Source organism: Mobula hypostoma, chromosome 9 (assembly GCF_963921235.1).
Source record: "Mobula hypostoma chromosome 9, sMobHyp1.1, whole genome shotgun sequence".
Lineage (NCBI taxonomy): Eukaryota > Metazoa > Chordata > Chondrichthyes > Myliobatiformes > Myliobatidae > Mobula > Mobula hypostoma.
This window is the reverse complement of record NC_086105.1, coordinates 30,223,240-30,246,481: the sequence shown is the minus strand read 5'-3', so window position 1 is coordinate 30,246,481 and position 23,242 is coordinate 30,223,240. Positions and strand designations below refer to the sequence as shown.

The following is a 23,242-nucleotide window of genomic DNA, read 5'->3' as shown; positions in this document are numbered from 1 at the left end:
GCATTAACCGAGTGGTCTGTGGACCCCAGGTTGCGAATTCTTGCACTGTAGCATCCAATTGCATTTAAATTAAATCCACACCTCTATCTTGAAGTCTTCCACACATGTGATCGTCATCTTTAAGAAGAATAGCTTAGTGCTATTAGATCTAAAGTAATATTTCACTAGTCGAGATCTGTTCCTTTGGGTACTGGTCTGTAACGTCAACAGTTCACTTCCCTCCATAGACGTTGTCTGACTGGCTGAGTTCCTCCAGCGTTTTGTGCAGGCTGCTCAAAATTTCTAGCATCTGCGGAATCTCTTGTGTCTTGAGTTCTGTCTCCCTGCTTCATTTAATTTAAAGCAATAATTTACATGATCCTTTTCTGTATTTGTCCCTAACTTGTGCTCTAATGTAAGATAACCACATAACTCCTTTCCAGAGTGAAATCACTTCTGCTTCCCTCCTCCAACCCTATAACTCAGACTATTGACAGTATGTCAAGCATCATGTGCAAGATTTATGCTACTTCAATGTCTCTTCCATTTCCAGAACCAGCAGTATTCAAGGTGAGGTCTGACTTAATAATTACATAGTTTGGTTCCTACTTCCTTAGTCAGTTTGACTGATGCCTCTCATTGAAGTAGTATGAATTTTCTCATACTCTGCATATCTCTTCATAGAACAATTTTGCTTCTTACATTGAGCTGGTAATTGCTGGATGCTTTGAGTGTTAGCTTGGATTAGAAATACTTGAAAAATTATTTCAACTTCTCCATTTCTTGTTCTTTTGAGATACAGTGGTTGTATTCTTTAGAACTATCTGTATAACATCAAGCAATACTTTGGGGAATACCACTTATTCTAGATGCCATCTTTTGATCCAATGCCATATTGAGATCTTGTGTGTCTCTAAGTGTTTCTAAAGAGTCAAGTGGTATTCTTGAAGGAAGTGGAAAAGATTTCTACCAGAATCAGCATTTATGCCCTAGCTGATATCATTAAAAGCAGATTAGCCCAACATTTGTCACTGTCAGTAATGTTAAATGCATTAAGTAATCATGTCAGTGTTTCTGAAATTCATTCCATGGAATTCAATGGAATGAATTTGAAAGCCAAGTACATTTGCACTGGTGAGATTACATAGTGCAATTGGCACGATTAACTGGAGATAAATTTCTAGCAATTATCTGGCCATTTTTTAATTGCTATGTGTGGTATCTTGCTGTGTGTAAAATTGGCTGTTCAATTTCCTTGTATCATAAAAATAATTATACTTTAAATACGTAATTGCCTATAAAGTGCTTCGGGATGACCTGAGGTTGTGAAAGGTGCAATGTAAGTGAGTTTACTTTAATCTATCAGCTATTTCTGAGGTTTAGAAATATCCTACTTCCTCTCCTGCTCACTCAGTTTTTTTTTCTTAACCATAGCAATCTGCTAACTTGTTAAATTGAATTTTTGTATCAAGAAACCAGGTCTGGGATGTGATTTTACAGAGAATTAGTGGCAGTTGTAAAGACATTGAAGAAGCATGAGCTTCCAGCCCAGGGAAGAGATTAGAATAACAAACAAAAGTTGGGTTGTAAGAATAGGCAACATGATCACTGGTCTTTCTCTCTGTTTAAGACTCTAGAACACACTCAAGACAAGGGGTTGACCATTTAGAACTAAAGCGAGCAGCTTCTTCACTTCAGTGTTGATGGCTGTCGGAGTTGGTTTACCTCAGAAGGCTGTGGAGGTTCAGCTACTGAGTATATTAAAGGATGAAACTGACAGGTTTTGGATCCATGGCAAATGTCATCCTATTGGTGGCCTCGTGGCGCAGCTAGTAGAGTTGCTGCCTTACAGTTCCTGCTGCTCCCATACTGTCACGGCCTCCAGTGCTGCCTGCGCGGAATTTACAAGTTCTCCTTGTGGCCGCCTGTGTTTCTAACAGGTGTTTTGATTTTTGGTCCATGTTCTAAATGTGTCGGTTGGTAGATTAATTGGCCACTGTAAATTGTCCTGTTGTGTTGTTGGTTGTGTTACGTAACCGGCATCAATGAATATTAATCCAGACAGGTTTTATAAAAAAACAACCGAACATTTACTAAACACATACAAGCAATAAGGGAAAAAAAAACAAAGGAAAACTTTGACCAGAGGTTAAACAGGTACGCAGCCGTTCATCAACTCCACTCGGTTCTGGCTCTTAAAGTGTTAAATGTGAAAACAGTTCTTAAAGCGATACAGTCAGATACAGTTCTTAAAGCGATAACTTTGAAAGTCCAACAGTATTACACATTCAATCGGGAGAGACTTCTCTGGAGAACGATTTCTTCACCGACGCACCTTTACTGCCGGTTCTGTCCACTGGATTCCCGATGCCGAAATTAAACAGTTTAAATTGACTGACCTTAAATTCCTTTTAGAGAGAGAGAGCCTTCGCATGAACTCGCTCTATTGCAAGAGTTATCTCAATGCAGGTTCTCTTCAACGAAGACTCAATAAGGTCAATCCTTTATTAAACTGCCAAACGATGCCAACTTCTCTCGATCCTTCACTTCGATGAATTCTTCACTCTCCCTTCAAAACTGTCGGAATTGAGTAAATTGGCACTTCCAGCCACAAATTCCCAGTCCAAGTAATATGGAATCTTTCAACAGAATGTACAACCGTTTTAAAAATGAAACTGCGTCACAAAAACAAACACGCAACAGAAACGGAGGCACAACATGTTCTACCTGGAAATCTACAGATTCAAAATCCTACTGCGTCACCTGAGTCGACCCTTATATAGTCACGGGGGCACATATCATCACGTGACCTCACATCGGTGGGAAAATCACATCAGGTGACCTCCAAAAGACCATAAGACCATTACAGCATTCTCACAAAAAAACATCTCCTTCAGCATGTAACAGTTGGTAGAGATTGATGGGAATGTGTGGAGAATAAATTGGAATTAGTTCTTAATAGTCAGTACAGGCACAAGGACCTGTTTCTGTGTCACATGACTCTGATTATATAATAAAACACTTCAAGGGCTGTTCTTGCTCCTTTAGTCTTTATGTGACACAACTGCTAAGAGCCATGCGGCGATGATAAGTGGGATAGATTGATCTCTAATTTTACTGGTGGACAGCTTCTCGCCATAGAATGGAAGATCAACAAATCAGATCTCAACCTTCAGTGGCATTTCTGCAATGTGGATTTTGACCTAAAATATCTTGCTTATCTGGAATCATTCACACACCCTACAAAGGGCAATACAGTTAATTCCTGTTGAATCAACTGGTAAATGTTTTTAATATTCAAGATATGAATGTCTTTTATGTGTAGAGTTGTACACATCATCACCCAATATTAGATGAGTGACTTGCCTCTCACCTTTGTCATCAATGATGGTTAATTTATTTCTCAAATATTTCTCCTAATGGTTTTTTAATCAGCAACCATTTGTTTCTAGACTCATTTGACTGGGAGCTTTATAAACCAGTCTGCTGTCACTGTGATTATAAAGGTAGGAATTATTCTCATCAAGCATTGTGGAACCCTAGTCTCGAGTGTCTATTTGATAGGTGCAACATACAACACTAATAAAACACATTAGCTTTCAGAGGTAGAGAGTTCAGAGAAACAAATGAAGCAGACAATTTTCTTGCAAGCTCAGCACTTAATTGATTCTTTGTTTTAGCCTGTAATCTATTCTTTCATGAAATGAAAAATGTTCCAATGTTTTGAAATTTTTATGGTGATCAAGTAGAGGTTCATGGATGTGGTAAAATAGAAGATTCCCATTTTTAGTCCTAAAAATTCCTAGTTCAATTAAAGCATGGGCCAGGCTAAAGACAACATGGACCCCTTGCATCTTAGTCTTCTGGGTAGGGTAGGCATGGTCAAGTGTCTTACCAAAGTGCATGCAGACAACATTCAGTACCCTACCCTCATCAGTCATTTTTTGTCACTTCCTGAAAAGTCAATCAGCACATACAGACTAGCCCTAATAAGCCCATGCTTTCCCAAATGTGAGTAAATCCTGATCCTAAGAATCCGTGCCAATAGCTTCCCGATCACTGATGTGAGGCTCACTGGCCTATAATTTTGTATTATTCCTATTGTCCTTCCTGAGCAAAGGAGCAACACTGCCTACCATCCATTCTTTGAGGACTTTTATGCACCTAGTAGATGCAGTCAGAATATTAAATAAAACTAGAAAGAAGGAATGCATATGTCCTTCAATCAGTTGTACTTTTTAGACTTTAGCAGTGTGTGAGAAAATTCTATCAGTATATTCATTCTTCAGGGAATGTAACAATTTTTGTGTAGAGAACTTACAATAACTTGTGAGTTGATGAGGTTAACCAAGGGGAAAGAAAGTGAGAATGACTTTTGTAATTCTGCTGTCCTCCATACAGCCAAAAGTGTTTCATGATGAATTATTTTTCAGATCCACTCACCGTTGTCATCTACTCAATTTGAGCAGGGCAAGAACCCAAAGACAGCAAATGAACAAATAAATTATCTCAATTCAAAACAGAAAATGTTGGAAACACTCAATAATTTAGATAGCATTTCTAGAAAGAGAAACAAGAGTTAATATTCCCTCTATTCAGATACCTGAACAGTCCTCGCAGGTGCAAAGTGATTGATTTGCATTTTCAGACTAGTCCGTTGCATTTGGGCTAATCATGAGCTTTCTGTTGCCCGTGCTTTGTTTCTCCTGCCACTCTGACCTGTCTGTAATCTTCTGCATTGTTATCACGAACTCTAGAGTAAACTTGAGGACCAGCAACTCTTCCTTCTAGGGACATTGTAGGTTTCAATAGCTACAGAGAAACTGCTTTTACAGCCTATTTCAGAAGTGGATGGTTCTCTATGAGTCGTCCATCAGTAAAATTGATCGTTATTCTCTCTCCATTTGCACTTTCCTTGTTAGACATTAGCTACAGTATTTCATGTTGCAACTTCATATATTTCTGTTTGTGTTTTCCCACTTTAACTGTGTAACACCCTGGAAAGGTTTCACTGCTAACATAATGGTCTTTCTGTAGAAGCAGTGTTTGGCTTATGGTTAGAGATAACAAGTGTGAGCTGTCCAGTGAAGGGAGTGTGTTTCTTGTGTTGTGTGCCTGACACCGGTGTGAGCTGGGTCTTTGTTTGATGGGAGATCATGGGAGAAGATGCCGGAGACAAGAAGTTATAGGACTCGACTTGGAGCGGGGCCATGATTTGACGAAGCTTGGGGAGATTGAAGGAGGATCGGCGAAGGGGAAACTGTGAGCTCCAACTTGTGCACATTAGACTGTTTCATTTAAAATGGGCCCTTTTCTTTTTTTGCTTTTCCTTTACTAACCCTTTAGTCAAATTAAGAATTATAAAGCTAAATCTTTTAATTGTATGCAGTGTACCGTCTGTTATTTCATGGTCCTTATTTGTATTATTATGCAGCATCAACACAAACAGGGGGTCTTGGGGGGGTTTGCACTTCAATCTCAAATGTTTGGTGGGGCCGGAGATTGTCTTCCCTGGACTTTCACAGCCGATGGAACCAGAACGTTTCAACTATTACCTCACAGATTATAAATTCCCTTGTGTTTTGTCTCTATTAATGCCCTCGTTAATCTGTCCATCACTTTATCCTCCTGCAAACTTGGCTTTACCGTGTTAGAAATTTCTCCTTTGTCTATCCATCCTCACCTGCACTTTTTGCAAGTTAAAACTGACTTGTTTTCTCTTTCTCCACATCAAATGGAGAGATTTTGTCATGAAACATCATGAACTGGATTCTCCTTCCTCGGATGCTGCCTGTCATGCTAAATGTTTCCTACATTTGCCATTTTTATTTCAGACTTTCAGCGTCTGCAGTTTTATATCGTACTGTTTTTTGGCGATGCTGGTGGAGAGATAAATATTGGCCTTGGTTGTAGCAAATTAAATTTTGCAGTTTTTTGCATGTAAAGAAATTATGCTATGTCCTGCTGCCCAGGGGATGAACGTAGGAGGCCAGCCCGAAGTTCACTCAAACACATCTTCTGTTTTAGACATGGTTTGGGCAGGAGTGGATTCTCAGGAGAACACACCAGCAGCAGACAGATCAGTGGCACCATGACTGGCTCTGTGGTATGCCTGGCAAGTGGCAATAAGGGATTCTACGAGGGGTGATTGATAAGTTCGTGGCCTAAGGTAGAAGGCGTCAATTTTAGAAAGCTTGGCACATTTATTTTTCCACATAGTCCCCTCCTACATGTACACACTTAGTCCAGTGGTCATGGAGCATACGGATCCCTTCTTTGTAGAAGTGGTCCACAGCAGGGGTGATTGATAAGTTCATGGCCTAAGGTAGAAGGAGTTGAGTTATTAACTTCAAACTTTCTGCGTTATCACTCAAAGAGTTGAACTGCACGTGCATGTAACAAGAGCGTCTTGGACCTCCAGGTGGTCCACAGCAGGGGTGATTGATAAGTTCGTGGCCTAAGGTAGAAGGCGATGAGTTATACAGCTCTCGTTACATGCACATGCAGTTCAACTCTTTGAGTGAAAATGCAGAAAGTTTGAAGTTTCTCCTCATCGCCTTCTACTTTAGGCCTCGAACTTATCAATTACCCCTGCTGTGGACCACTTTCTGGAGGTTCAAGATGATGACTTCTACAAAGAAGGGATCCGTATGCTCCACGACCGCTGGACTAAGTGTGTAAATGTAGGAAAAATAAATGTGCTAGGTTTTCTAAAATTGACTTCTTCTACCCCAGGCCACGAACTTATCAATCACCCCTCATCTGTTGGTGATGGAAGCATGGCGGCAATTGTAAGCTGCCCCCCCCACCCCCCACCCTGCGTATCTTTAGACTGTGATCGAGACAGAAACAGGAGCAGCACTTAAGAGGCAGAGAGGTATAAGAGGCATGGCATGGAGGGATATGGAATTAAAACAGTTGTAGGATTAATATAGTTGGGAACAATGGTTGGCATGGACATGGTGGTCTGAAGGACCTCTTCCTGTGTTGTACAACTCTGACTCAGTTAGAACCTTCAGCCCAGGGGAGTTAGAGGCAGAAAGGAGGAGTCAGGAAGTTCTTCAGCACCTCTTCGTGCATGGGTGATTCGTTTGGAGGGAGGGATCAGGACGTCATGCACATTTTCATGGGGAGGGAGTTGAGGTGGGTAAAGGTGAGGAAGGAATCTGGTTTGCACTGGAGCTGATAAAAGGGTTGAGAGGAGAGGATCCAGAGTCCTGGAGGTTGGCTGAGTGGGGGTGGGGTTTGTCAGAAGAAACTCCGATTGAGGTGCTGGCCTTCTGAGGATTGAGGAATACTGTGGAGAGGAAATTAATGCAGATGGTGTTGTGCATTTAATATTCCAGTAATATTTGATTAATATTGTAAATGCATTGTTTGATTAAGCATTTTTTTGTTGTTTTCATGATGCATGTGGGTTATATGTAAAAGTACTTAAATGGCATATATCACCACATCACCACTTAATACACGCACGCCTTGCTTGAATTAAAAAGCAAAGTTAGATTTGCATCCCCGGCTCTTTTGTATTCCTTTAGCTTTTATGTTAACATAATAGATGGTAGAAGGGAAGACAAGGTTTAATATTTCAGGTACCTGTAAGCTCCCAGCTTGGAGCAGTACTGGTTGTTCAAGCAGCATGCAAGAACAGGCCAGCTAGGACAGCATTCTGCCAGCTACACTGCAATTCTCCAGAGGAGCATTGCTTGGAGAGATGCCTTTTTGTCTGGCCCTGATGTGGAAGTCACAAGGTGATTGAGGCTGGAAATGAAAAGTCCAATTTTCAGATGAACAACTCGGATATTATTGTTACTGTGTTTTACTCATCGAAAAAAAATTGATTTGCAATTGCATCACTGTACAATTGCACTCCTAGACAAGTACTTCCAATTCCCTCGGGCCTATTCTGAATGGTCAGCCCTGTTTATTTGCTTCAGTCTATGGAGTGTGAAATCATAGCATAACCAACTAATGTCTGCTATGTTACTAATCTGAAACATTGCGGAAATGTTAATGTAATTTTCTTTAATTTGTTTCAGGTTTGTAGGTGTAACTGTAAATTAAGTATTTTCCTATTGCATAGAAACCAATGAATACATTCTCAGAGAAAATAGTGTTTTGGGGTCTTCTGGGGAAATGTATTAGGTAAGATCTGAATACAATTGCACTAGATTAATTCTTGGCAGATGGCTCAGAAAAAAAAGTGACTTTCATAGGGAACCACCAGCTATCCTGTAACCAAGGTTAGTAGTGATTTGATCTTTTACCTGCTATTGTATGCAGAGAGCTTTTGGGAGAGGTGGAGGAAACATCAGAAGGAGAATAACTACAAATGTTTCTCTTTACCGTAGAGGAGGCCGTGGATAGACATATCAGAATGGGAATGGGATGTGGAATTAAAATGTGTGGCCACTGGGAGATCCTGCTTTCTCTGGCGGACAGAGAAAGCAGGATCTCCCAGTGGCCACACATTTTAATTCCACATCCCATTCCCATTCTGATATGTCTATCCACAGCCTCCTCTACCGTAAAGATGAAGCCACACTCATGTTGGAGGAACAACACCTTATATTCTTTTTGGGTAGCCTCCAACCTGATGGCATGAACATTGACTTCTCTAACTTCCGCTAATGCCCCACCTCCCCCTCGTACCCCATCCGTTATTTATTTATATACACACATTCTTTCTCTCTCTCTCCTTTTTCTCCCTCTGTCCCTCTGACTATACCCCTTGCCCATCCTCTGGGTTCCCCCCCCCCTTTTCCTTCCCTGGGCCTCCTGTCCCATGATCCTCTCATATCCCTTTTGCCAATCACCTGTCCAGCTCTTGGCTGCATCCCTCCCCCTCCTGTCTTCTCCTATCATTTTGGATCTCCCCCTCCCCCTTCCACTTTCAAATCCCCTACTAGCTCTTCCTTCAGTTAGTCCTGACGAAGGGTCTCAGCCCAAAACGTCGACTGCACCTCTTCCTAGAGGTGCTGCCTGGCCTGCTGCGTTCACCAGCAACGTTGAAGCGTGTTGCTTGAATTTCCAGCGTCTGCGGAATTCCTTGTGTAAATGTTTCTCTTGTTCTGTTGGTATTTGGGTAAACAATGAGCCAAATAAAGATCTGAATGATGGTTGTTGGGCTATGCTGCTTACTGGGGAAAAATAGAAAAGGACCTTGGGATGGAATAAACAGGTCATTTTTATTCATAGCCTTTTACATCATGGCAGCTTCCTTCACTAATCCTAATCAATTTTAATTAGATAACATACGATACAATCCCATCTAAATCAGTGCCTTCTTACTGTTGAATTAGAACGTCGCAGCTCTGCACCTCTGTGGAATACATTCCCGTGGACAGGCAAAGATTCGTGAATTCTCTTCTGCAATCTCAGTTACATTTATGTATCCAAACGATACTGTCCAACTCAGTAAAGTAAGATGTCCTGCTTCTGCATGTGAGCCATCCTCCCATTGGTATTTCCTGTTATAGAACATAGAATAGTACAGCACGTTACAGGCCCTTCAGCCCACAATGTTGTGCCGACCCTCAAACCCTGCCTCCCATATAACCCCCCACCTTAAATTCCTCCATATACCTGTCTAGTAGTCTCTTAAACTTCACTAGTGTATCTGCCTCCACCACTGACTCAGGCAGTGCGTTCCATGCACCAACCACTCTCTGAGTAAAAAACCTTCGTCTAATATCCCCCTTGAACTTCCCACGCCTTACCTTAAAGCCATGTCCTCTTGTATTGAGCAGTGGTGCCCTGGGGAAGAGGTGCTGGCTATGCACTCTATCTATTCCTCTTAATATCTTGTACACCTCTATCATGTCTCCTCTCATCTTCCTTCTCTCCAAAGAGTAAAGCCCTAGCTCCCTTAATCTCTGATCATAATGCATACTCTCTAAACCACGCAGCATCCTGGTAAATCTCCTCTGTACTCTTTCCAATGCTTCCACATCCTTCCTATAGTGAGGTGACCAGAACTGGACACAGTACTCCATGTGTGGCCTAACTAGAGTTTTACAGAGCTGCATCATTACCTTGTGACTCTTAAACTCTATCCCTCGACTTATGAAAGCTAACACCCCATAAGCTTTCTTAACTATCCTATCTACCTGTGAGGCAACTTTCAGGGATCTGTGGACATGTACCCCCAGATCTCTCTGCTCCTCCACACTACCAAGTATCCTGCCATTTACTTTGTACTCTGCCTTGGAGTTTGTCCTTCCAAAGTGTACCACCTTACACTTCTCCGGTTGAACTCCATCTGCCACTTCTCAGCCCACTTCTGCATCCTATCACTGTCTCTCTGCAATCTTGGACAATCCTCTACACTATCCACAACTCCACTAACCTTTGTATCATCTGCAAACTTGCCAACCCACCCTTCTACCCCCACACCCAGGTTGTTAATAAAAATCACGAAAAGTAGATGTCCCAGAACAGATCCTTGTGGGACACCAATCCGAATGTACTCCCTCCACCATGACCCTCTGCCTTCTGCAGGCAAGCCAATTCTGAATCCACCTGGCCAAACTTCCCTGGATCCCATGCCTTCTGACTTCCTGAATAAGTCTACCATGTGGAACCTTGTCAAATGCCTTACTAAAATCCACATAGATCACATCCACTGCACTACCCTCATCTATATGCCTGGTCACCTCCTCAAAGAACTCTATCAGGCTTGTTAGACACGATCTGCCCTTCACAAAGCCATGCTGACTGTCCCTGATCAGACCATGATTCTCTAAATGCCCATAGATCCTATCTCTAAAAATCTTTTCCAACAGCTTTCCCACCACAGACGTAGGGCTTACTGGTCTATAATTACCCGGACTGTCTCTTCTACCCTTTTTGAACACAGGGACAACATTCGCCTCCCTCCAATCCTCCGGTACCATTCCCGTGGACAACGAGGACATAAAGATCCTAGCCAGAGGCTCAGCAATCTCTTCCCTCGCCTCGTGGAGCAGTCTGAGGAATATTCCTTCAGGCCATAGAAAACCATAGAAACTACAGCACAGCACAGCCCTTCTTGGCTGTGCCGAACCATTTTCTGCCTAGTCCCACTGACCTGCACACAGACCATATCCCTCCATACACCTCCCATCCATGTATCTGTCCAATTTATTCTTAAATGTTAAAAAAGAACCCGCATTTACCACCTCGTCTGGCAGCTCATTCCATACTCCCACCACTCTCTGTGTGAAGAAGCCCACCCTAATGTTCCCTTTAAACTGGCCCTGGGGTCTTATCCGTCCTAATGTATTTTAACAACTCCAACACCTCCTCTCCCTTAATATCAACATGCTCCAGAACATCGACTTCACTCATATTGTCCTCACCATCATCAAGTTCCCTCTCATTGGTGAATACCGAAGAGAAGTATTCATTGAGGACCTCGCTCACTTCCACAGCCTCCAGGCACATCTTCCCACCTTTATCTCTAATCGGTCCTACCTTCACTCCTGTCATCCTTTTGTTCTTCACATAAGTGCAGAATGCATTGGGGTTTTCCTTTACCCTACTCACAAAGGCCTTCTCATGCCCCCTTCTTGCTCTTCTCAGCCCCTTCTTAAGCTCCTTTCTTGCTTCCCTATATTCCTCAATAGACACATCTGATCCTTGCTTCCTAAACTTCATGTATGCTGCCTTCTTCCACCTGACTAGATTTTCCACCTCACTTGTCACCCATGGTTCCTTCACCCTACTGTTCTTTATCTTCCTCACTGGGACAAATTTATCCCTAATATCCAGCAAGAGATCCCTAAACATCGACCACATGTCCATAGTACATTTCCCTGCAAAAACATCATTCCAATTCACACCCCTATCCATTACCCCTACTGCCTAATAAAAATCAGGTGTAAGTGCAGACCTATCCAGACCATTCATTCATTTATTAGTTCCATGGTGTCATTATGAGAACTGACACTGTCCATTTGATGTTGATATATATGTGATGTGCCATACAAACTTAATTCTGTTCTATATCTAAAAAAAAAACACTTGCATTGAGCCAATTCTGAATGATTAAACGTATCATTCTTTTTTTTATAATAATGAGTATTGGAAAGGGTGCAGAAGAGAGCCAGGAGATAATTCCCTGACAAAGCATCTTATGAAGATAAACTAAAAGAGATGGCTCTTTATTATGGTTGATGGGGGTGGATTAGAATTTGATCAAGATTTTGATGGAAGAATTAGACTGTATTTATGTAGGAATTAATGAGGGCTGGGACTAGCGAACTTAGGTTATATAATAGCAAAATTAGATTAGTTGTTTTGAGGAGGTACTCTTCCCAAGGAACACTGAGCCTGTGGAACATGCAGCTTCTGGTACAATGAATCTTAGAACATTAAGCACCATTAAACGATAACTGGATTTGTTCTGGTTGGTAATAACATCACATTCATAGAGGCAGGATCAGTTTTGATCATCTAAAAGAATCAGAGATGTTTTTACCCCTCAGTTTAAAGAAAATTTTCATCTGGCTTTTCAGCTCTACAAATAATTACATAGTTTTTAGATAGCAGCAAAGGAAGGAAGCATAACACTGTGCAGAATAGTGTTGGAGTTAAATGAAGGAAAAGGCAAGTCTTCTTCCCTTTCCATCTTACTGTTCATGAATAACTTTAACTGAGCATTTTATGCATGCTTTGAAAGGGAGACAAGCACTGTAGTGATGCAGATTCCCCATTGCATCTTTTAACTCTACGATCTCTGTCTCAGAGGTTGATGTCAGAATATCCTTCAAGATGATGAACCTTCATAAGGCATCAGGCCCTGACGGTATACCTGGCTGGCTAATGAAAACCTATGCCAATTAACTGGCCGGCGTATTCAATCACATCTTCACCCTCTCACTGCTGCTGGCCGAGGTCCGCACCTGCTTCCAAAGGACAGTAATCACCTTCATGTACCAAGAAGAACATGGTAAGTACCTCAATGGCTATCAACCAGTAGCACTTACATCTACTGTAAAAACGTCCTTCAAGAAATTGGTTATGGCTGGAATTAACTTCTGCTGAGCAAGGATCTGGACGTGATGCAGTTCACCTACCACCACAGTAGGTCTACAGCTGTTGCAATCTTACTGGCTCTACAGTTTGTTTCTTAGCAACTATTAATTACATCTTAGAGTTCAATACCGTCATCCCCTCAGTATTAATCACTAAGCTTCTAAATCAGATCGTCAGGAGACCACAGTCAGTAAAGATCGGTGATAGCATCTCCTCACTGATAATCAACGGAGTCGCACTTCAGGCCCACCGCTCTACTTTCTCTACACTCATGACTGTATGGATAAGCATAGTTCAAATGCCATTTATAAATTCACAGATAAGCTTTACACTGCCGTCGATAAAATCTCTTATGGCAATGAGGAGGTGTAAGGAGTGAGATAGATTGGCTGATCATGTGGTGTCACGGCAACCTCACACTCAATGTCAGCAAGAGCAAGGACTTCAGGATATGGAAGTCTGGAGGACAGGTGCTGCTACGTTCACAAAGAAGGGATGCCAGTGGGTTTACATTTTAAGAGTTTGGAAGAGATTTCCTATGTCAGCAAAGATATATAGTGGAGAGTATTCTGACTGGTTGCATCACAGCCTAGTCTGGAGGCTCTAATTCAAAGGATTGCAAGAGTCTACAGAGTGTTGTAGACTCTGCCAGCTCCACCATCAGCACAATCCTTTTCACCACCATGGATATCTTCAAAAGGTGATGTTTCATCAATGTGGCATCCATCACTAAGGACCCTCACCATCTGAGACATGTCCTCTTTTATTATCGTCAGGGAGGAGATACAATAGTCTGAAGATCCACACTCAACAATTCAGGAACAATTTCTCCGTCACCAGATTCCTGAACAGTCCGTGAACCCATGAACTACCTTATCATTCCCTTTTTTTTTTGCAATATCTATTTATTTTGTGATTTACGGTAATGCTATGTCCTTGCATTGCACTGCTGCTGCAAAACCAGAAAAAATCATGTCGTGTGTGATAGTGTAATAACCCTGATTCTGATGAAGAAATCGTTACATACCAGGTTTACATGGTTTTTGACTGAGCAGCAATTCTATTTGCACCGGCTTTTGGAAGTTTTGTTGCTTGGAAGATGTTCCTGGATGGTACTGTAAATTATAAAATACACTGGAGTCATACAGCATGGAAATGGGCCATTGAGCTCACCCCACCATCTGTGGTGGGGGGGGGGGGGCGGTCAGCAAGCCAGGCAGCAGCTATGGAGGGATATAAACAGTCGGTGTTTCTGGCTGAGACCTTTCACCAGGACAGGAACAGAAGGGGCAGGAGCCAGAATAAGAAGCCCGCACCTGATGACGGGTCTCAGCCTGAAACACTGATTGACTGAGTCCCTCCAGCATTTTGTGTGTGTTTCCAGCTTCTGCAAACCCTTTTGTATTTCAAATGAGACGTTAGGTGCAAAGAATGCCCTTTCAAAGAACAAAGAAACCAAATTTTAGTGTAGCTGTTTTTCCAATGTAGGGACCTAAAAGATTTATTTGAATTTAGCAAACAATATGCTAGTAATACAAATTTTGTGAGAAATGCCAAAGCTGTAACTAATACAAAAAGATTCTTGTTGTTCAGATTTCTGAGAGGGAAATGTCTGAAGAATTGTAAAAGCAAAATAGTAATTGCACAATTTAAGAGAATGGAGATCAAAATGCAGTCATTTAGAAATAGCAGCCCAAAGGACAAAGGCGATACACTTAGATGCAAAGCAATCTTAAAGGTTAACAGCATTTGAGCAAAGTTGTCAACAATAGTGAGAGATTAAATTACGAGTAGAACAAGTCACTGAAAGTAATTGATGTAAAAATGATTGAATGGGGATGTTCGTTAAGATAAGCAAAATAAACCCACTGAAGCTCTAGGAAGATCATGATAAAGTTACATCATATGGAATATGCCCAATGGGTCAAATAGATTTTTCCTATTTTAAAGTCAAAAGACAGAAAGTGTTAAGTGCAGGAATTGTTCAAAATGAATGACAGAATTCAAATTGAGTAAGTGCAGTAAAGCCCAGTCCAATTCTCAACCTCTTGGTCTCACCCACAATCACTAGTCCAATACCCAGTGACCTTTCTTTCTCTGACAATGTTCCTTCCTCTGATACCACTCTACTGATAATGCTCCAGTGATGGCCATCATCACTTCCAATGAAGTTCCAAGTATGCCCAATGTTACCATCTCTTTCACCCTTCTACATCTCTGATGTTCCTGTTTGTAATGGGCCTCACTTTTTTTTCCTCCCTGACATGATTTCCGTTCTTCTCTACCCATCTTCCCTCTGTAATAATGAAGCTGGAGGAGGAAAGGTCTTTGTCCGTGACCTCGTTGTGTAACATGTTGTATATGCTAAAATTGATGGATGAATTGGCTGGCTTGATTCACATATTTGCAGTTATTATTTTTCATCTGCAAATGGATAAACATCTTATTTCAAGTTTGTTGTATATTTTACACTAGTTGCACAAATCTGGAAGAAGCTTATAGAAAAATGCATTACACACAGGTGTTTGAGGAGAAAGTCATTTACCTGCATCTTACTTATATTCCACACTGGTTAATTATATTTGATTGGAAATACAGTAAAATAATTATCTGAATAGTTTTCAAGGTAACAGTATTAACACACTGCTAAAACCAGAAAACTTGAGCCACTGTGACTTAATTACAAATCTTACATTTTAACTGAGTGATTCATTTGTGGAGTCCCTGTGGTCTTTAGTAATGATGATTTTATTTCTGATTATGTCATCTCACCTTGACCTTTGTTTAAAAAGCTACATGTTGACTCAGTTCAGAAACATTGCAGACTGCTGAATGAAACATAATGTTGTTATAACTTATAAGGTGATTTTAATTTTACACATATTGACTGGGACTCCCATACTATAAATGTATTAGCTGGGATGGAGTTTGTCAAATGTATTCAGGAAATTTTCCTTTATCAGTACATAGAAATCCCAATGAGAGAGTCTGTGATACTGAGACAAGAAAAGATGACAGAAGTTTGTGTAGGAAAACATTTTTCATTTAGTGATCATAATGCCATTCATTCCAAAGTAAATATGGAGAAGGATAGGTTTGGTCCATGGACTGAGATTATAAATTGGAGAAAAGCCAATTTTGATGGTATCAGGAAGGATCTGGCAAGTGTCTATCGGGACAGGCTATTTTCTGGCAAAGGTGTACTTGGTAAGTGGGAGGCCTTCAAAAGTGAAATTTTGAAAGTACAGAGTTTGTGTGTTCCTGTCAGAATAAAAGGTAAAGATCACAGGTTTAGGGCACCTTGGTTTTCAAGAGATAGTAAGGCCCTGATTAAGAAAAAAAAGGATGTGAATAGCAGGCATAGGCAGGTAGGAACAAATGAGGTATTTATGAAATACAAGAAATGCAAGGGAACACTTAAGAAATAAATCAGGAGGGCTAAAAGAAGGCATGAGGTTGCCCTAGCAGACAAGGTGAAGGTGAATCCAAAGGGATTCTACAGATATATTAAGAGCAAAAGGATTGCAAGGGACATAATTGGTCCTCTGGAAGGTCAGAGTGGTAATCTATGCGTGGAGCCAAAAGAGATACAGGAGATCTTAAATGTACTTTTGAATTTGTAAATATTTGGAAGATATACACAGAATCTATAGAAGTAAGGCAAAGCAGCAGTGAAGTCAAGCACCCGAAACAGATTATAGATGAGATGTTTTCTATCTTGAGGCAAATTAGGGTGGATAAATCCCTAGGGCCTGACAAGTTCCCTCAGATCCTGTGGGAGGCAAGTGCAGAAATCATGGCGGCCTTAGCAGAGATATTTAAATCATCCTTAGCGACAGGTGAGGTACCATAGAATTGGAGGACAGCTAATGTGGTTCCCCCGTTTAAGAAAGGCTCTGAAAATTTACCAGGAAATTATAGGCAGGTGAGTCTAACATCAGTAGGGGGAAAGTTATTGGAAAGTATTCTAAGGAACCAAATATATGAGTATTTGGATAGACAGGGACTGATTAGGGAGAGACTGCATGGCTTTGTGCGTGGTAGGTCATTTCTAACTAATCTCATAGATATTTTCAGGGAAGTTACCAGGAAGGTTGATGAAGGCAAGGCAGTGAATGTTGTCTACATGGACTTCAGCTAGGCATTTGACAAGGTCCCAGGTAGACGTTGGTCAAGAAGGTTTGATCGCTTGGCATTTGAGATGAGGTAGTAAATTGGAATAGACATTGGCTTTGTGGGAGAAGCCAGAGAGTGGTAGTAGATGGTTGCCTCTCTGACTGGAGTCCTGTGCTAGTAGAGTGATGCTGGGTCCATTGCTGTTTGTCATCTACATAAATGATTTGGTTGATAATGTGGTCAAATACATCACTAAATATGTAGATGACACCAAAATTGGGGGTGTAGTGTGCAGTGAAAAAAGCTCTCAGAGCTTCTAGTAGGATCTGGTCCAGCTGAAAAAAGTGGGCTGATAAATGGCAGGTGGAATTTAATGCAGACCAGCGCAAGGTGTTGCACTTTGGTAGGACCAACCAGGGTAGGCCTTACACAATGAACAGTAGGGCACTGAGGAATGTGCCAGAAGAAAGGAATCTGGGAATACAGGTCCATAATTCAATGAAAATGGCGTCACAGGTAGGTAGGGTCGGAAAGAAAGCTTTTGGCACATTGGCTTTCAGAAATCAAAGTATTGAGTACAGAAGGTGGGATGTAATGGTGAAGCTGTATAAGATGTGGGTAAGGCCTAATTTGGATTATTGTGTACAGTTTTGGTCACCTTCCTACAGGAAAGATGTAAATAAGGTTGGAAGAGTACAGAGAACATTTCCAAGGATGTTGCTGGGACTGGAAGACCCAAGTTATAAAGACAGATTGAATAGGTCTGGACTTTATTCCATGGAAAGTAGAAGATTGAGAAGAGATTTGTTAGCGGTATACAAAATTATGAGGGGTATAGATAGGGTAAATGCAAGCAGGCTTTTTCCACTGAAGTTGGACAGGACTATGCTATCTTGGCCAATGTCTCCCATCCACTACATAATGTACTGGGTGGGCACAGGAGTACATTCAGCCAGAGACTCATTCCTCCGAGATGCAGCACAGAGCGGCATAGGAAGTCATTCCTGCCTGTGGCCATCAAACTTTACAACTCCTCCCTTGGAGGGTCAGACACCCTGAGCTGATAGGCTGGTCCTGGACTTATTTCATAATTTACTAGCATAATTTACATACTACTATTTAACTATTTATGGTTCTATTACTATTTATTATTTATGGTGCAACTGTAACGAAAACCAATTTCCCCTGGGATTAATAAAGTATGACTACGACTATGACTATATCTAGAGGTCATGGGTTAAGGGTGAAAGGTGAAAAATTTATGGGGAACATGAGGAGAAACTTCTTCACGCAGAAGGTCATGAGAGTATGGAACAAACTGCCAACGCAAATGGTGCAGGTGAGCTTGATTTCAACATTAAAGAGAAGTTTGGATAGTTACCTGGATGGCAGGGGTATGGAGGGCTATGGTCCTGGTACCCGTTAATGAGAGTAGAGTAGGCGGTTTAAGTGGTTTGGCACAGACTATATTGGCCAATGGGCCTGTTTCTGTGCTGTAATTTTCTACGACACTATGACTCTATTACTCTACACTGCATCTCTCAGATCTCCCATGATGGAACTGCCTGCACCTATCTGTAATATTCATTTTGACCCAAAACATCTACAATTCATCTCTTCCAACAGATGCAGTTTGACCTACCGAGCTCCTCCAGCAGATTATTCCTCCAAAAGCTAGTTAAAACTGTTTCATGATACTGATTTGTCATATAAATGACGGTGACAGACTTTATGTTTCTGTATTTGAATATGTCTTTTTTTCTGGTTCTAATAGCCAGAAGATGTCACTTTATTTTTGCTCTCTTACTGTATCGCCATATCCTAAAACTCAGAATTTTTGACCACCTTCCCACCTTCCGATTGGATTGATTTCCACTAGAGAGCCGAGGCATTTTGTGCTAATGTGCTTTCCGTTTATCCCAGGGCTAATTTGGAAACTTGCACTATTAGGAGATGATGCAGTAATCAGTAAACTGAAGATATTCAGTAAACTAAACCTTTGACATAAAAGTATCATGGCCTAGATAGTTTGCTTTGATGAATATTTTACATCATGGGATCTTATTGTGCTTTGTTTTCATATCAGGAGTATGTGGCATGTTGTGACCACAGTGCTTTGAATTACGCAGTTAAGCAAATTTGGCTTTGTTGAGAGATGCTGCAGTGAAGTGACTTTGGCATTTTATTCTGCCGTTACATTTCAGCACTGGCCTTTCAAAGAGCCATTTCTCATGCATCAACGTAACAACGTTTCCATTTAGGTTTCACACTCCCCAGGTTCAGGAATAGTTATTACCTCCAGCCATCACCTCATCACTCATCTCTACTCTCTATTGATTCTATGACCCACAGACTCACTGTAATAGACTCTTTCCAACTCGTTCTCAGTATTAGCTTTTGTTTTTATTTGCACTTTTTTCCTGTAAGTGCCTGCAAAAAATAAATCTCAGGGCGGTATATGGTAACATATGTGTACTGGATAATAATTTTCTTTAAGCTTTGATTTTCCCCATTAGTCATTCTGTTTTCTAACCCCCACCCCAAGAAAAGCTAACAAATTCCACCAATTAAGATTTGATACTCACTGTTCAAATTTCCCTGCAATGAACAAAGATGAGGCTTCAGCTCTTCAGTATGGGTTTGATTTGGCCCAGGTAATGGGGATTGTGCCAATGCACTCCCTTATCATGTTGCTGAGATTGCATTTCTTAATCTGTTAAACAGTGTGATTAAAACAGCTGATTTGTTCACTGGTCAAATAATTTCACCCTGCCAAATGCTTCCCTTTATCGAATATTGCACCAGAAACTAGACTAATTTCTGTTTTCTTCCATCTTCTCCGACAGAAATGAAAATGTTTTGCACCAGTTCTGCTGCCCGGCAGCTGACGCAGATCAGAAACTCCCCTCAAGTGCGCATTCTTCCAGGTACGTGCAGGGATTTTCTATTTGCCAATTAAGTGGAAGGCTGCCAGGAGGTAAAGTGAAAGGAGAAGCAGCAGCCAGTAATGTGACCTCTCCATCACTGCTGAGAATCTAACCACACTTGGACATCAGTAAATCACCCTGTGTTCCCTGCTGCTTCTCTGGGTCATGTTCAAGCAGAATCAGGTTGGTCTAGTTCCGAAACATGAAGTCCTGGGATGGCAGGACTTTCATATGATGAAAGACTGGATCGACTAGGCTTATATTGGTTAGAATTTAGAAGATTGAGGGGGGATCTTATTGAAATGTATAAAATTCTAAAGGGATTGGACAGGCTAGATGCAGGAAGATTGTTCCCGATGTCGGGGAAGTCCAGAACGAGGGGCCACAGTTTGAGGATAGAGGGGAAGCCTTTTATGACCGAGATTAGGAAAAACTTCTTCACACAGAGAGTGGTGAATCTGTGGAATTCTCTGCCACAGGAAACAGTTGAGGCCAGTTCATTGGCTATATTTAAGAGGGAGTTAGATATGGCCCTTGTGGCGAAAGGGATCGGGGGTATGGAGGGAAGGCTGGTACAGGGTTCTGAGTTGGATGATCAGCCATGATCATACTGAATGGCAGTGCAGGCTCGAAGGGCCGAATGGCCTACTCCTGCACCCGTTTTCTATGTTTCTATGTTTCTATGAAGTCCCATCATGTTACTGTAGCCTTGAGCTGTGATGTTGGGACAATATGAGGTGTTGGTGCCTCTGTTCCAGCTTCAAGTGCTCTGTAAGCATTTTGTGAAATGCTAATGCACTGTTCGGTGTTAGATCAATCACTTTTACATTGTGTCATGTGGTTGCCATTTTGGAGTTTGGAATATTGCATACCCAGCAATGCTGCATAAGATAATGCATAATTGCTCATTGATGCCTTAGTTGGTTAAATGGGTTTGTAATCAAGCTTTATTGATTCGAAAGTTCCTGGATTTGAATTCTGTATTGCATCTCTGAAGTAATTTAGCTTCACCATCCTTTTGTTAAACAGAGAAAAAGAAGCCAAGTTTTCTTTTCTTCATTACTATCCAGTGGCTGCTCATGGAAGTGTATCTAGTTGCTGCTGTGGAAAATGGGAATAGACTGACTCGGATCATCAACATCAAAGATATTGTCCTCATTGTGCTGGAAGACTAGTCATTTCAGTTAAGTTTCTGGAGAAACAGTTGCTCCCTTGAAGCTTTACAAGGATTTAGTTGGCTTAATAAGAGAAACTAATTTGAAATGCTTTGTGAAATTGCTTTTAAACTAAATTTTGTTGTTTGGCATAGATTCTGTTTAGTGATTTCAGATAGAAATGTCTGAAAAATATAATATAGTAAAAAGTCTGTCCCTTGAAATTACAGCACTTAAATACCCAAACACCACAAACTCAGATGATCTTTCAAGCAAAGCAAATGAAAGTGTTAGCAAATACCATTAATATTGCCAGATAAAAAAATAGGAAGCTTTTCTCCAACACATTCAGTTCACTGAATCAAGGCCAGAAGAGATGTTGTTGAATTCCCTCCAATAGCCTACTTCAGTAGGGTGATATCCCCAGCAGCTAGAAGTCAGATATCTCTTTAAAATAATCTAGTGACTTGATGATCATTAATGGAGCTGGCACGCTATTCCAAAGAATCATTTTCTGGGAAAAAATAGAACCATGTTCTGATATTTAACTTGGATCTTGTGTTAGTCAAGTAAAAACAGTGACAATGGAGTCCTCCCAAATCAATTTACATAATGTTTTCATACTCTGTCAGCTGGAATAACATTCATTCATTTTGATCATCATAACAATCTTAATTAGACCACACTTTGAATTTCTGTTTCACTCCACTACTTTGATAATTAGGGTACTTCTAGTAGACCTTCTCCCTATCCTTTACAAAATCTTGATATCACTTATGATATGAAGTGGCCAAAACTGGGTATAATAATTCAGAGAGGTAACCCGTGACCTTGTGTTAAAATGATGTTGCCTGCCTTGTCCTATAATTAAATGCTTAATTTATGCCGGATACTGGCAAATCAGTTTCTGAGCACCAATTGAGAACAGTATGCCCTGGTCAGAAGCTTAACAGTGCATGATTCCAAACCAGATATAATATTTTGCCTCATGATTTGGCAATGGGGGTAGCCGGCCTATGATAAGGTTGAGAGCAAAATTCTGGTTCATGATCAAAGCAGGCCTGAAAATTGGGATTTGGATCCAGGGATCTGAGGGCTGAATTCCTGGTCAGAATCAAGAGCTGGGCTTGTAATTATGGGATGAAGGTTGGGAACATTCATCCATAGAAGAGGTGTGGTGGGAATCGTACTTGTGATCAGCAGAGCAGGCGAAGACCAGGCCAGCAATGCAGGGGGTGGAAGAGAGGTAAAAGTAGAAAATGCTAGAAAGAAGAACAAACTTAACACTTTGGCTTGAAGATCCCGTATCAGGACTGGGAAAGTAAGAAAGAGTTAGAGTTAGGGGTGGTGTGATGGGTTGTTTCTTTTTCATTTAGGTGGAATGACATTTGGGTTTGCAGGCAGATTGTTGAGCAGCCCATTGCTGTCAGATTTGGGGATTCAGTGGCTGTTGGGACAGGAGTTGATGGTGGGATGTGGTCTTCAGCCTTATAGAGGGACTGTGGTAAGGAAGAGAGAACTGTGTGAAATTGTTCTCGGTGTCAGACTTCATAGACTAGGACCTGCTCAGGCAGAGTCCTTTAACTAATAACAAGGAAATCACGGGCTTTTGCAATAGATGTGGTAATTTCCCAATTTTCTTTAATAAATACTCTTCCTAGCAATTATATAGTCTAGTGCACATGATCAATGCTATACGTGATAGAATTGTTAAATCTTGTTTGTCTCTGCCAGTCAAAACCTACATTTCCAACTCTTCAAAGATCTTCCCTTTTTGGGTAGGAATCCGTTCAAATGATGATGAAAAATTCCTGCTGGGAATTTGGCATTGTCAATTTTCTGAAGTTCTGGTACAAGTGACTCAATACCATGAGTTATCTCAGTCTATGTTTATTTTCCAGACTGAAAATTATCATTAAAATAGCTTAAGCCTTTTGGGCTTTTGGGAAGGGAGAAATTTTAAGAAAGGATTAAATTACATAAAAATATACAAATTAGGAGGAGAAATAGTCCAAATCACCTGTCGTAAGATCATGGTTGACTGATTAT

General features: G+C 41.0%; 1 protein-coding gene across 2 annotated transcripts in view; it reads left to right on the top strand.

Annotated features, from left to right (window-relative positions):
• The window catches only part of LOC134351595 (IQ motif and SEC7 domain-containing protein 3-like), a 422,303-nt gene that overhangs the window by 88,440 nt on the left and 310,621 nt on the right, over positions 1-23,242 (top strand). For both annotated transcript variants that reach the window (XM_063057957.1, XM_063057959.1), the window contains exon 2: positions 19,959-20,039. In XM_063057957.1, coding sequence (XP_062914027.1) covers positions 19,959-20,039 — 81 coding nt within the window. The remainder of the gene's footprint in view (positions 1-19,958; positions 20,040-23,242) is intronic.